Here is a 14,459-nt window from a genome sequence, read left to right on the forward strand (position 1 = left end):
CCCTTATCTGGTTTGTAACACAGGGGGGAGAGAGGGATTGCATTCTTTTTTTACTTCTATTGGTAGCATTGTTTTGCAGTTTTATATAAATAGGGTCTGAGGCATAGGATCAGAACTTCTTACACTGGATTTGCTGCTGAATTCAACATATTGCATAACTAATGCTCTCATTTAAAACTTTGTGTTCCGTATAAATATGTAACTTGCTTAGCATACCTTGGAGTTGTGTAATATTCTACATACCTTAAATCAGAGGTACTCTTAATGGAATTAGATGCAATCATAACTGAATTACTGTGGTGTGATAGTGGATTTAGGTGTTTATTTGCGTAGTCCTGTCTGAGTATGTTTATGAAACAGAAAGCTGGTTTCAGATGAAAAGAAAAATACATGTCTCATGTTTTCTTTCAGATGTTCCTAAGCTCCAGCACATATCCTGAGATTCATGGTTATTTGCATGCAAAGGAGCAGGGAAAAAAATCATGGAAAAAATTGTACTTTCTTTTGAGAAGATCTGGCCTTTATTTTTCCACTAAAGGTGCATCGAAGGTAAGGGAACTAAAAAGAAAAAAAAGAGAGAACTATGAACTTAGAGCAAATGTGTATGTATTTATCATTTTTTGTAATAATAACCAAAATTTGAATTTCAAATTACAGTGATAAAAAGGAAAAAAAAATCTATTTGTTATAGATAAATCTAGAGAGATATTGAGATATAAAATTGGAAAAGTATTGTCCTAGAAACAGTAGTTTCTTTTTGCCTGATAACTTTGCTTCATTCTGGTTAATACTTTTCCAGTCAGCTAACAGAGTACCCTTTTAAAATGAGTTTTCAAATAGTAGTTAAAATTCTGAAGTATGAGTAGATGCTCTGAAAAGTGGACATAATACTTCATTATCTAAAATAAACAAAAAACTATTTATAAAAGGATTTTACAGGAAGACTTTGAGAGTTCTCAAATTTTTTCACTGGACAGTTTTTCATTTTACTAGTTCAACTTTTTGATGGCAGTGCTTTAAACCTGATTATGTTAAACAGGATACATTGGACTTGAGGCAGCTTTTACCTAAGTTACTTAAACCAATGTTTTTTCTTGTTTGGAATTTTCTGTGTTAACTGCCAGAGTATTCATTGAGCTGTTTTTATATTGTTTAGCAAATTTCTTCTGTTTGCTTCCTTGACTTAATTAACCTTAGAGGATGGAGATAATGGTTACAAATAATACTGGACAGTAATTATTACAGTATGTTGTTTTTCAGATTAAGAAAGGATATTTTATTTTGATGTTTGAAATGCATACTGCTCTCAAAACTTGCCTCCTACTCTAATATTATTGTGGCTTGAATTTGGTAGACGTTTTCCCAGAAGTTATATCACTTGTACTTCAGTTTTTCTTCCTCTCTTGAAGAATGAGCTCTTTGACTAGTTTGAGGTGTTTTTCCTCTGCATTAAAAAATTAATGTTGAATTGTGTCTGTCTAGATTTCATGATGTCACAGTCAAAACTGTAGTATGTAAGACTGTATTTTGGAACAGGATAACTACTGTACGCTTCTGAGTTTCTTACCTGGGGAGGCTGGCTAAAAATGGTCTTAACTGTATTACGTTGCTCTTCTTTTTAGGAGCCAAGGCATCTGCAGTTTTTCTGTGAATTCAGCAATAGTGATATGTACATGTCTCTGACAGGCAAAAAGATTTCTGGAGCACCAACAAACTATGGATTCTGCTTTAAGGTACAAGCTTATTATTTTGATACATATTAAAGCAAGCCACAGTTTTTAGGTAAGCTTAAGTTTCTTTCAGGTTTTTGAAAACAATATTCAGCTGTCTATTATAAAATAGGAGAATTAGTGGCTTTTATTTCAACAGGTATTATCTTCAAGATATGCATTAATGCTAAAAAAATGTGCTGTGGCCTTCTAGCCTAATAAATCAGGAGGAAGCAGAGACCTGAAACAGCTCTGTGCAGATGATGAACAAAGTAGGACCTGTTGGATGACAGCAATTAGGTTGCTTAAGGTAATTTTTCTGTGTGGAGTTAACTTCTTGCTTAAGTTTTCTGTGTGAAATTTTGATACTGTGCATTAGAGAAGTAACATAATTCTAGGTTCCTGTGCAATAGCAATATCAATTTTGTACTCTGAAAGCTTCTTTTTCTTCATCCCAACAATCAGAGAGAGACCAAATTACTGGAATCATTGTAGGGGATGGGATGTTGTCTTGAAGCCTCAGTCCTGCAAATACTTAACATTAAGCACACGCTTAGTATGTAACCATGTTGAATTCAGTGAGATTGTTGAGTAATGTTGAACAAAGCAACAAGAATGCACAAGTAGGGAACTTTAATATGCTTTTAAAATGTGTCTGTTTGTGACAAAATAGGAATAGGTCAGTTGGTGGATTAAACGGGTAGTATTTAATGCAGAGCGTACATTTATAAAAGCAGCAGCAACAATGATGATGAGGTGCATTTCCTTATCCTAACAGCATTTGTCCCTGGTTTTTAATGGTAAAAAAAAGCATATATTATCTTTTTCACCTGGAAAAAAATTAATTGGCTTAGGTTTATAATTTAAAATGCTAACCCTCGGTATTTTCTCATTTTAGTATGGGATGCAGCTGTATCAGAATTATATGCAACCATATCAAGGTAGAAGTGGCTGCAGCCCTTTGAATGTAACACCTATGGTATGTCCCACAGTAGCTCCATGAATAAATACATTGCTTCTGCTATCATGCTATTTTTAAGTAACTTCTGTCGGTTATAATACTGACCTGATCCTGCAAATCTTTGTATGTGTGAATGCTTGCTGAAATCTTTAGGGCTGTCATGGTTGACTGGAGAGCTAATTAATTAATTTACTTAATTAATACAAATTGGGTAGTTCAGACCAGTTAACAGGCTTTTTCATTTTGTCAAATCTCCAGTATTTTGGGAGTTCATTGGCTTATTATCACTGTCAAAAAAAAAAGGATTTCAAAAGGATTTTGAAAACAGAGCAGCAGAGCTATAAATGCATTAAAAAAGAAGCACAGTGTTTAAAGTTGCACATGCTGTAAATGATGAATAAGAAAGCTATTGCAAATCTTTTTTGGTGTACAGTAATACTTCCATTTTATTTTTTAATATAAAATATTAAGTACTTGAGATGAATTTTAGCTGGTGTAATACTGACTGAACTTCAGAGGAACACCATAATTTGGCAGAACTGGGTTTTGGAGGAACGGCCTATACCAGATGCTGTGTCCATCTCCTTGGTCAGATAGTTGGAACTGGATCCCAGTTTCCTTTAATATCTTATGTTATCCCACTTCTTTGAGTCATTTGATTTCAGACTTTTTCACGGATTATTTATATCACTTTTGTGTTGGCTAAATTGGGTAAAAATTACTTGTTTCAAGGACTTGTGACAGTGATTTTATGTTGGATTTTTTGAGCTGTTATTATAGTTCTTGCTGTTAAAATGCCTAAAATATGATTTGGTATTGTAGGTATTCACACAAATAGTTTTCAGTGATATTGACAATAAGCATGGCTTCAAAATCGTGCTTAATACACTGACCATGTCTTTACTTTCTGTTATCTGAAGCTGTTATAATAGCCACCTGCTGCTTTTATAACGGATCTGGGAGTCGTTACCGATTCTTGCTCCTCTTACACTGTTGGGTGAATTTTAGCTCATGTAGCTTCTAACACAGGCAGAATCTGTAGCCAGTATTAAGTATGGCACTATTTTTCTACTTGTGTATAATTCATGAATTAAACAGCACATTGGATAAACTTGGGAATTAAGTGTACAAACTAATGAACATACTTCATAAGGAAACCACTTCCACGTTTTGCATTCCTCAATAACACAACTGTGCCAGCTACAAGGAGTTCCCTCCACTCTGGAGGCAAACTTTCTCTCTTACTTTGACCTTTTTTTTTTGACTTTTGCAAAGTTCTTTACAGGTCACAGTTACTCAGGCAGACCGTAGACTACAGTGTTAAGAATTACAGTGAAATACAGAATTTCTGTCTTCCATTTGAAGTTATATTCAGGCTTGTAACCAAACAGGAACAAAACAGAGCTGCTTTGTTTTTGGACTGGGAAGCTTTGCTAACCCTACAGAAGTCTGGGCCTCTTGTGTTCCAAGATGTTACTTTAACTTACAGAATGCTGGAATGTTCTTTTAATTATGTGATATTCCAGTGCCTGCCAACATTTCAGCCATTACAATCCATATCAAACTTGATTTTTGTAAACCTTGGTTTCTGAGAAATATTTTGGTGACTCTTAAGACTGTTTTGTCAAACTTCATTGCTTTTTATTCTGTTGTTACAAACTTGATCTTCACTGGGAGAAAAGAAGCATTTTTTTATAACAGATCCTACAGTTTGTGATAAGAGTTAGAAGGGATGTATTAAAATAGAAGTTAAGCTCCATAAAAATGTCTGTTTGTAATGCTTAAATCTGGTAAACTGAGTGAAAGTTTATATAGAAAATATGTAAATTTATGACATGTTTATAAGAAAATATTTCAAATATTTGTTAATTTGATGGTTATGTATAAGAATTTTGTATTTTATATTTTTTCCGTTACTTGGACAACTTAATTACAGTTTCTTGACTTGTTTTTACATGCAAAGGGCTGGTTATAGTTAAAAATATAAATAGACTTTACCATAAAGCAATGTATTTATCGTCCATTGCAGTAATGCAAAAAGATGATCTGTCCTGCCAGACGGTAAGATTGAGCTTTGCAGCAGCATACTAGAATTACAAATACTCCCTAGGGTAAAATGAGTTTGACTGATGGGAAACTGCAGATACTTGAAACATCACTTACAAAACATAACGTTTTCTCAGAAGCTCCCTTTTAAATGATGAATCTTTACAAAAATGAACAAACTAAATTTATTTCTCTTTCTTGCAGAGAAGCATTTCAGAAAATTCTTTAGTAGCAATGGATTTCTCAGGACACAGAAGCAGAGTTATAGAAAATCCAGCAGAAGCCCTTTCAGTTGCAGTAGAAGAAGGATTAGCATGGCGGGTATAAACACCTTTGCTTTATCAGAATAGTATTTTCTGATTATTTTTTTTTTTTAAAACAAAAAAGCTTTGAAATCATGTTTTTACTTCTTTCATACAGAGGAGAGGGTGTCTACGACTCAACTCACATGGTAGTCCTATTGTCCTGTCTAACATGGGTATGTGTGAGTTAATTCATTGCCAGAGAAATGCAATAGCTGGTTCTTTCAATAAAAGCAAAATGTTTTTTAAAGATCTTTATTTCTGCAGCTATACACAGATCTCAGTCATGGTTTCATCATAAGATCTCTAGAGAAGAGGCTCAGAGACTTATTTTGCAGCATGGACTAGTAGATGGGTAAGTTAATTCTTTACATAACTCTTCTGAGACACATTTCTATTCAACAACTGGTATTTTCATGTACTTCTTATTGGAGGGCAGATGGAGGAAGGAAGGTTTTGCACTTACCTAATAGAAATAAAAATTCTTTTATATAGGTCTATCTGGGGATCAGTTGGTTTCTATTTTATATCTTTTGGAAGCAATAAAGTGATGATCTAACACTTTGATTCTGTCGCTGAAGATTACTTATTTCTGCTCAGAGCTGGGCACTTGAGCTCTGTATTTGCACAATATTCTCTGGGAACTGTCAACTTTGGCACCAGTGTCTTCTGTATCTCTTATTAGTGATGAAAGAATGAAAGAAAGCCTGAAAACATTATTGTAAGATTAACTGTGCAGGAACAGCCATTGAAAAAAGTATGCTTTTCCTCATGAAATGACTAAAAATCGTATTATCCCTTAATGATAAACAATAAACATTAAGATAAGACTTTTATTTTTCTCTCACTCATTTAAATAGTAATTTAAAAAAATGACAAAGCAAGTAGGTATTTTATGTTCAAGTCCTCCTGTTTTTCATTTGTGTATTTTTATCCTTACTCCTGTAAATGTAAACCCTCCTTCATTCAATGAGTAATTCCATAAAACTCTAAGTTTCTCTGAGTCTGTTTCCAGTTAGGTAACTGTAACTTCAGATTACTGGTTAAATTCCTTCAGTTTTAGATTTAAGTATGTGGTGATACTGTTTTCTACATCTGCAGAAAGGACTCTAGGGAAAAAAAAAAAAGCAGTGGGAAGGAAAGGGAGACAAAAATAGTCATACTCAGCAAGGATGGCTAATTGGACTTCCCCTTTTGTATTTTTTCTTTTTTTTTTTCAATTTCAGAGGTCCTGTTTTTAAGCCTGGCTAATCATCATGAAACCACTTCTGTACTCTGCATTCATTTTTGCATTTGTTACATGAGAGGGACAGGACATGGGGGTGAATCCAACATGTATTTCTGAGTAGTATGTCATTCTAGGGCTGATGAATCTTCCAGGGTGTTTCAGTGGGTACACAAACATACTCTTAAATGAAACCCGGTAGCTTTAATGAGTAAAGTGCAATGGTGTTTGAGAATGTGAATACCTTGCTATCATTAGTTCAGTACAGTGTTGCTTATGTTATATTCTTGGATCTATTCATAAATACGTGTTGTGGTTTTGGTGAGGATGATACTCTTGCATAGACTGTCTAGAATTAGAACATGGTAGCATGAGCACTCCTGTGCTGTCAGATATATATTCAGGAGTTACAATGAAGTCATGAATACATCACAGCATGTGACAACTGCTGTGCTTTTTGATGGGCTGGAAGAATAAATTATCACCAGAAATACAGAAGTTTTTCATGAGAATAGTAAGATTTTAGTTTCTGGGGGCAAGGGCAGAGGATATGATCCATGTTGAGAGTTTTAAGGTGATCCCAAGCAGGGAGATCTCCTGTATGTATGACAGAGTTCGTAGGACCTTTGTAATACCGTATGTACCAACAAATATGCTGTTCATGATGGCTTATAGAGGATAAAGGGACTATTATATAAGGGATCTACAGTAGTCTCAGTATTTGGATAACCCAGTAACAGAATTAGGGACAGCAACTGTCTTAGGAGGGTGTGCTATGATGGAATAAAGGTTTTGGATCTGCTGTTCTCGTGTAAAACTAGCTTTCTTAAAGAAGTTTATGTAGCAATATTGTAGATTTTATACTTCACTCCCTCAAGGATACTTGAAGACTTTTCAGTGATAAATGGTTGACAGAATTGCAAACTGATCAGCAGCTGGTTGATGAATGGGATAATAGTATTACCAAATGGCCCATGACAAAATGCAACTGGTTGTTCAGAGAATTCCTTGTAAGTATATGAAGGAGCAGTTGTTTGGAGTCATCCAGCGTCTCTAAAAAGCTTCCTTCCAACCAACATTTCTACGATTCTATGAACTACAACCCTTTCTTCATAATAAAGTTTTTAAAGGTTCTTTGACAACTAAAGTAGGGCTACTGTGATAAGGTTAGAAAAGAGTGAAGATCTTTTTATGCGAAGGAGAACAAATTTTGCTTACCTTTGCTGTTAAAACAAGGAAAAAAGTAAGAAAATGGACTTTAAAAGAATGGATTAATGGGAACATAAATCCTGATCAACCTGTATTTTCTTTCCTACCCAATGTGATTACTTTGTGTATTGTTTAATGTGGATCTCACTATTTGGGTGTAGAGGCCCCATTTTGGATATCTGCGAAGTGGCACATTATTATAGTGTCTTTTCTGAATAAGGTAAAATGCCAGTCCTTAAAGACAAACATACAAAAGATTTAAATTTATGCAAAGGATCTATCTAACTGTGCTCTGAAAATTTTCATTCATGTCCTAGAGAGGGTGAAAGGCGGTGAGAGAGAGCTTGTTAGGAGAGCCTGAGACTATTGAGAAGTCTTACTTGTCCTTAGACTTGCCGTGTGCTCTTACAAGCTGTAGGCCAAGTTGGCAATTATCCCTCTTTAATAATGGAACTAGTATCAGAGCTCCAAATTAGACTCAATGAGGATTTTGGTAGAAATGTTAATGATTATGGACTCCAAATTTCTTAATTCCAGGTATTTTCTTATTTTGTAAAAGTGGAACTCTGAAAAACTTAGAGGATGAAATTAGTAGTTTGGATCCATGCAATTAGTCAGTGAAAATCCACTGTAAGCCTTTGTCTGCTTTCTTCTCCTGAAATCCTTTCTTTTCATATAGTAGTTGTGCTCTCATTCCTGGTATGTGGTTGGGCAAAAGTAGGTGGCCACTAGTGCTCACTTGGTTGATACCTGCACATCCATCTTGTGCATTTCGTTTGTGTCCTGAAAGAGGAGCACGGCTGTCCCTCCAATTCCCTTCTTTGATACATTGCTTAGCTATATCTGTTCCAGACCTGCACAGTACAAACAGTTCAGAGTTTCTCCACTACAAAGCTGTGAATCAGGTACTTCCCTCTGCCTTCCAAACTGTTCTCTGCCAATATTCCAAACCCAGTGATTCAATGAAAGCTGTCCCTTATTGATAATCCTCCTTTGCCTGTACCAGATTATCCTGCTAGGATTATGGCAAAATTATGTCTGTCCATAACCTGGCTGGAATAAATTATTAGTGAACAAGTTACCGGTGAACTACTTGCAGTAACACTGTTGCCCATTGAGAGTGTTGTTATTTTGAATAATGATACCATAAAGTGAGCAGAGGGTGGCTCTGTCTCAGCAGGAGTTTTGCCAATGTGCAGAAGTGAGTATGCGTTTATGAATACTGGCCAGATGCGAAAATCATTCTGGTATGTCTTGCATTACCTTTTCTGTAAAATGCCTGTTGAACTGCCTTTTGAATTTTCCCTATAACGCTTGTGATTTAGGTAACTGTCAGAGTCCAAAGAAAAATTTTGTTCAAAGCACAAACTTTGAGGGTGCTTTTCTGTCTGAAGCGATGCATTGTAATTCTATGCGGTATAAAAACTAACGCCTACAGTGTCATTCATTCTGAGAATTCATATTTTTCACATAATAGTCAAAGTGAAGAAGAATTTAAGAAAAAGTATTTCCAGTGACAGATTTGCAAAGAAAAACTGATTAAAAGCATAACTTGCTTAGTTAGTATTATTTTTGCTTTTCAGTAATACTTACAGTAATGAATTTACAACAGTTTTAACTGGATGTTTACAAAAGGATTTCCAGAGTGATCTTACTGTGAAAATTTTCGATCTCTTTTAGGGTATTCCTGGTACGTGATAGTCAAAGTAACCCCAAAACATTTGTATTGTCATTGAGTCATGGATTAAAAATAAAGCATTTCCAAATTGTACCAGTAAGTAAATTTTTCCATTTATATATAAAGTTGTAAAACAAAACAATTGACTGATTATGATAGAATATTGATGGAATTTTTTTTCCCTATGCCGTTATATGGAATATGTAAACATAACATCTGTATCATTAAAAATAAATAATATTCTTGATTAGAGTTGAACAGTTTTGAGATTTGCTGTTTGATTTGTTGTAAAGCTTGAGTAGTATTATGAAATCCTAAAAAATATCTTGAAAAAATAGACAAATCTATTTGAACTGGAATAGAAGCAACCTTGATGGCGTCAGAACAGGTATTAATAAAGGTCATATTGCCTTTTCATTTTTCAATATGTGCACAATTTCTTTTTAGTCACCTGTTTAGGTGGACTGCCTATGACGTGTGTGTGTGTCTGTGTATCTCACTGGCTCATCTGTTCAGGATAGTTTCTCTCAGTATTTGGAGTCAGACATTTTTTGCTGACCCCTCTTCTCAATTCATGTTATTGTGGTATATTCATGTCCAAGTCTTCTTCAGGGGGACAATTTTAGCAAAAAATTGATATCCTTGTTCAGTCCAGCTGCTTATAGGTAAGCTGAAATTTCTTAAATTGAAATCGTATTTCCATCAGTTTTCATTCAAAATATCATCCAATTCTTCTGCCAGAACGGCCAGCTTTTCCCATCACTTCCACTTTCTCCAGAGGTTGTTTATGCTGTTTTCTTTACTGGCTGCTGCTGTTGAGATGAGAAACACTTTAGCATTATGTGGTTTAGCCACAGATGCTTGTCATGACTGAGCAGACCTGTAGCTTTTTCTTCTCTCTTCACAAAAACCCTTCTTCCAGACCACATAGTACTCCAGCCTCCATGTTTCTTCCTACTGAAGTTTCTAGGAGGTTCTGCTGTTTCTCAGTAGAAGTAAGTGTGGTTGCATTTTTTTGGGTTCTGATCTGGTGATCCCCTATGATCATTCACTGCATTTCTGTATCCCTTATTTAGAGCTTGTAGCTGATATGTTCCCTTAAAAAAGTTCCTGTAGAATAACCGAAGCGTTCTTTGGGAGGAGGAAAGGAGTGAATCAATGTTAGTTAAAAGAATTGTGCAGGATTTTTGTTGTGTTTAGGTACAAACAATGGAGGAGTCCTTCGTCCAAAAGTGATAGCTATGCCCTGGATCACATGCAAGCATCAGCATATGCTTTGTGATCAGAATATCAAGTGTAAGATCTCTGTGCTTTTATTGACTGTGGTCGCTTCTAGTATTTACTTCAGGATAACTGTTGTGTGGTTTAGAAAACTTGCTGAACTCCGTACAAATACTGTATGATTCTGCTTTGCTGGGATGTCATTTAACTCCCAAATCCAAGAGACCACTTTTTCTTTCCCTGTCAGGAAGGAGACCCTCTTTTCTCTAAGAGCAGATGTAGCAGGAAGCTGCAGTTATGTTCAGTTTCCTCTGAGCTGGATGATTTTCCTCTTCCTTTCAAAAAAATTACCCAATCAATTCTAATGTTCTTCTGCAGATGTAAGCAGTGCATTTGAGTAATTAATCGTGTACACACATGCTAAAACCTTGCTCTCCTGTTGCTAGATCTTTTGAGGAACCAGGAATTCTGTGTTTTGACGTAGATTGTCTACAGACTTGGGTCAGTTTTTCCATACTGATGGTCTAGAAGACCTGTACCACTTCAGTGCAAACCTGTCTTACCTAAAGGAATTTTTTTTAACTGTTTTTAAAGTAAAGCAATTTATCCTATGCTGGTTTCCAGAAAAAGTAAACCTGTAATGAGAACAACTTAATCCAGAGAGAGATATGAATATGGAAACTGTTAGTTCCCCAAACATAGGCACATTTCAATTCCTTTCTGTCATTTAATTTCCAGTTGCGTGCAGTACTGTCATGCCATTTTTAATACTCTGACTTGCTGCATGCTTTGTTTTTGCTAGAACAATACTTTTTAAGGAACAATACTTTCATAAAATTATTGGGTGGGGGGGAGGTTTTGCTTCCAGTTGCTACTGATCTTCTAAATGAAATTACAGTTTTCTGAGAAACAAGGCATTTTGTGTTACTGTGGTAAATTGGTAGCTTATTAGTTGGAGATCAAGGTTACCTTTTTGAACTTCAAATCCTACTGTTCTAAACTCTTGCATTTTTCCAGTCATTGGGAAGAGAAGATAAACTTTCCTACTAACTGTAAATAATTAAATGGCATTTAGAAGGACTTCTTACAAGTTAAAAATCATTCAGTCTCTAAATGAATTATTTTTCTCTTACATTTTAGGTTGCTTGAGGTTAAACTGTGTTTAAAAATTACTCTTTTCAGGTAGGGCATGCAGCCTGCCAATTCAAGCTTCCCCCATATTAGCAGGTGCATCATGTTAACATTGGTAGCATGTGCAACAGGTATTGTGGGTGGGTGGCAGGGAATCAATTGTAAAAAGTTGAAAAGAACCTTTGGGATACATCGGGGATCCCATACTGTGAAAATTTGAGAACTTGACAGCTTAAATTTATTTTTCAGCCTTACTACTCTGAGCTGATACAAGTTAACTTCAGTGTTGTCTGTCATGAAATTAGCTGTTCTGTAGTCCATGCAAAAGAAGAAGAATTGATATGTGTTTCTGGGACTGTCTTTTTCTAATAAATGTTCTCTCATAACAGCCTTCTTAGCTTGTAGAAAATGTTAGGTTCCTAGGCACTCTAACTTTGATAGGAGTTTTTACTTTGCAAAATATTGATTGCTTTAGAATTAGCAATCTAATACTCACTTCAAGGTTTGGGATTAACTTGGAGGGGGAAAAATAATCTAAGAATGAAATCCCAGTCAACAGGCATCTGAATTGTCAACTCTTCCGTGTCTTCAGTTTGTTGGCAGGAAAATTGCATGCATAAGGAAAGTCCGATGGACGATAATCCATTTTCAGGTTCTTGGCTGGAGCACAGGAATTTACACATACACACACTGGTAATTACTTAACTAGCAGTGTTTGACCAGGATTGATCAAAGTCTGAGAATAAAGAAATTACAAACCACTTCCAGACATGGTAGAAAGGAGTAGAATAACCAGGAGTCTTAAGCAGTTCAACAGCTGCTTCAGATGAGAAATCTTAATTGCAGGTAAGAGAGCTAAATATATCTTCTCCCTTCCCCTCTACTCAAGTAGGATAGTTGCATCTTTTACTAGCACACCACCTGCTACTCTACGCTAGCCCTACTTCAGGATCTTCTATTCACTACCCTCTCAATCTTAGACCTTTTTTTCCCCTTTTCTTTTTAAAAATGGTTTAAATAGGGGTTTTTTTATCCTCTGTTTACATTAATACTGATTAGTCAGCATTGCATTGAAGCTTCTTGATATTAGACATATCAGCAGTAGAGGAAATAAATCGAGAAAAGTATATAGTCAACAGTGCAATACAAATTGTGCAAGAGCTAATGTTCAATAACCTAGAACAGGGAAATACTGATTGTAAATTTTTAAGCATCTAAAAGTCAAAAGTAATCTTTCAAGATACGTTTTGCAGTTTCTTCCTTCTATCCTGTATCTATGCTAATCCGCTAATACATATATTTGAAGCTGCAGGAGTTCTTTCTCCTACAAAAAAGAACATTATTACTACATCAAGCATGGTACTGTTGCAATGGACTAGTGTGTAGCTTCATTGCACCTTACAAAATAAGTGATACAAAATGTAGAAGTTACACAGAATGGGAATGGAGCAAAGGTTGAAATCTATGCGCAAGTTGAAACTTGGTTGTTTCTTGTCACTCTGTAAAAACTCAGTGTTCATGTTAACTCCAGCTATCCTGCCACAGCAAAGGCATAAAGTAGTATTGTTGGTGCAGAAAGAATATTCATATACTTAACTGTTCTTTCCTTTTAGGCATGTACCTAACTTAAAGGGGAGGTTAAAGAATGCATTATTTTTCTGTTGTTTATTTTTGATCTTGCTGTGAATGATCACTGTATTTTTCCTTCTCTCAGTAGTCATAAGATTATGAATATCTTGGTCTACAAGGAGACTTCTCAAACAAATATTTTGATCAGAAAGAAATACCATAGCAAAAGAGGATTTTATTCTATCTTGTTTTTCCATTTTTACAGTTGGAAGATGATGGGAAGCTATTCTATACCCTCGATGATGGTCATACCAGATTTACTGATCTCATCCAGCTAGTGGAATTCTACCAACTTAATAAAGGAGTACTGCCTTGCAAGTTAAAACACTATTGTGCACGAATTGCTCTTTAGCTAAAGCATCTGTTGTTTCATCAGAGGGAAAGGAAGATACTAGAAGTTTCTCCCCTAAAGGCAATTTGTATAGTAAGAAGGGAATAAGCATTACATTGTAAAGATTCTATGTTTAAGCTAAAAAAAAAAATAAAATATTCTATATAGATAAGAACTTTGCTTTGTGATTGTCACAGCAAAATTAACTTTATGGTTTTAAAAAAAAATCTTTCCTATGTAATTCTTTAGTGTTGTCTTGGACTTTTTTTTTTTTCCAATGGAAAACAATTTTTAAAAGAAATAATATTGTGTAACTTCTACGAAATTATAATTGAAGGGAAGATCTTCGTTCTTAGGTTTAAAATTAACTTTTTGTCTCTTCAAATGTTTATCATAATTTCTATTCATCCCATAGAATAATAAACATTTACTGTGATGAGGATAAGAAGCTGAACCAAAAAACATTTTATTTGTAAATAAAATGAATAAATATTTTGCACTATATTTTTGAATGCTACTTTGAGGATTATCGTATACAAAAAGTGAAAAATCATTAAAACTGCTTATAACTGATCAGTTGTATTGAGTTGTGCTATTACTGTTGTAATATTTTAAAGGATTTTTTTTCTCTAGTGACTAAATCTACATCTTTATACAGAGCTGGAATGTCTCTTACTTGGCTGTGATAAGTATAAACATGCATAAAGTATCATGAAGTGCATAGCGTGGTTTAGTGTATACCTACAGTCCCTAACTCAGAGAGAGGGGAGGAGAGAGAGAGAGACCTGTTAAGTACTGTGGATGGTTGTAGAGCTGGGGAGAGAATCAACTTTAATTACCCTTAAAAAATAAAGGTAATGTTATAATATTTACAAATTTGCAATATTTACAATACTTACAAATAAAGGTAAATCTAGTGAACTTTACTCTTTGCTGAAAACCTGGTGAGAGTGTATTTGCAGTCATTTCCTAGCTCATTTTATTATTTATTATGGAACAAAAATTTCAATATAGCTA

General features: G+C 34.9%; 1 protein-coding gene across 1 annotated transcript; it reads left to right on the plus strand.

Moving 5' to 3' along the window:
- Positions 1 to 411: 411 nt before the first annotated feature.
- GRB14 (growth factor receptor-bound protein 14) lies at positions 412 to 13,681 on the plus strand (the record flags this gene model as incomplete). The annotated part of the gene is made up of 9 exons (XM_009695425.1): positions 412 to 549; positions 1,623 to 1,733; positions 1,924 to 2,019; positions 2,608 to 2,688; positions 4,921 to 5,037; positions 5,137 to 5,194; positions 5,286 to 5,373; positions 9,133 to 9,226; positions 13,317 to 13,681. Coding segments are annotated over 9 exons (930 nt in total), but the record flags the coding sequence as incomplete, so codon positions are not given.
- Positions 13,682 to 14,459: the final 778 nt, after the last annotated feature.

Source organism: Cariama cristata, unplaced genomic scaffold, assembly GCF_000690535.1.
Source record: "Cariama cristata isolate BGI_N322 unplaced genomic scaffold, ASM69053v1 scaffold35732, whole genome shotgun sequence".
Lineage (NCBI taxonomy): Eukaryota > Metazoa > Chordata > Aves > Cariamiformes > Cariamidae > Cariama > Cariama cristata.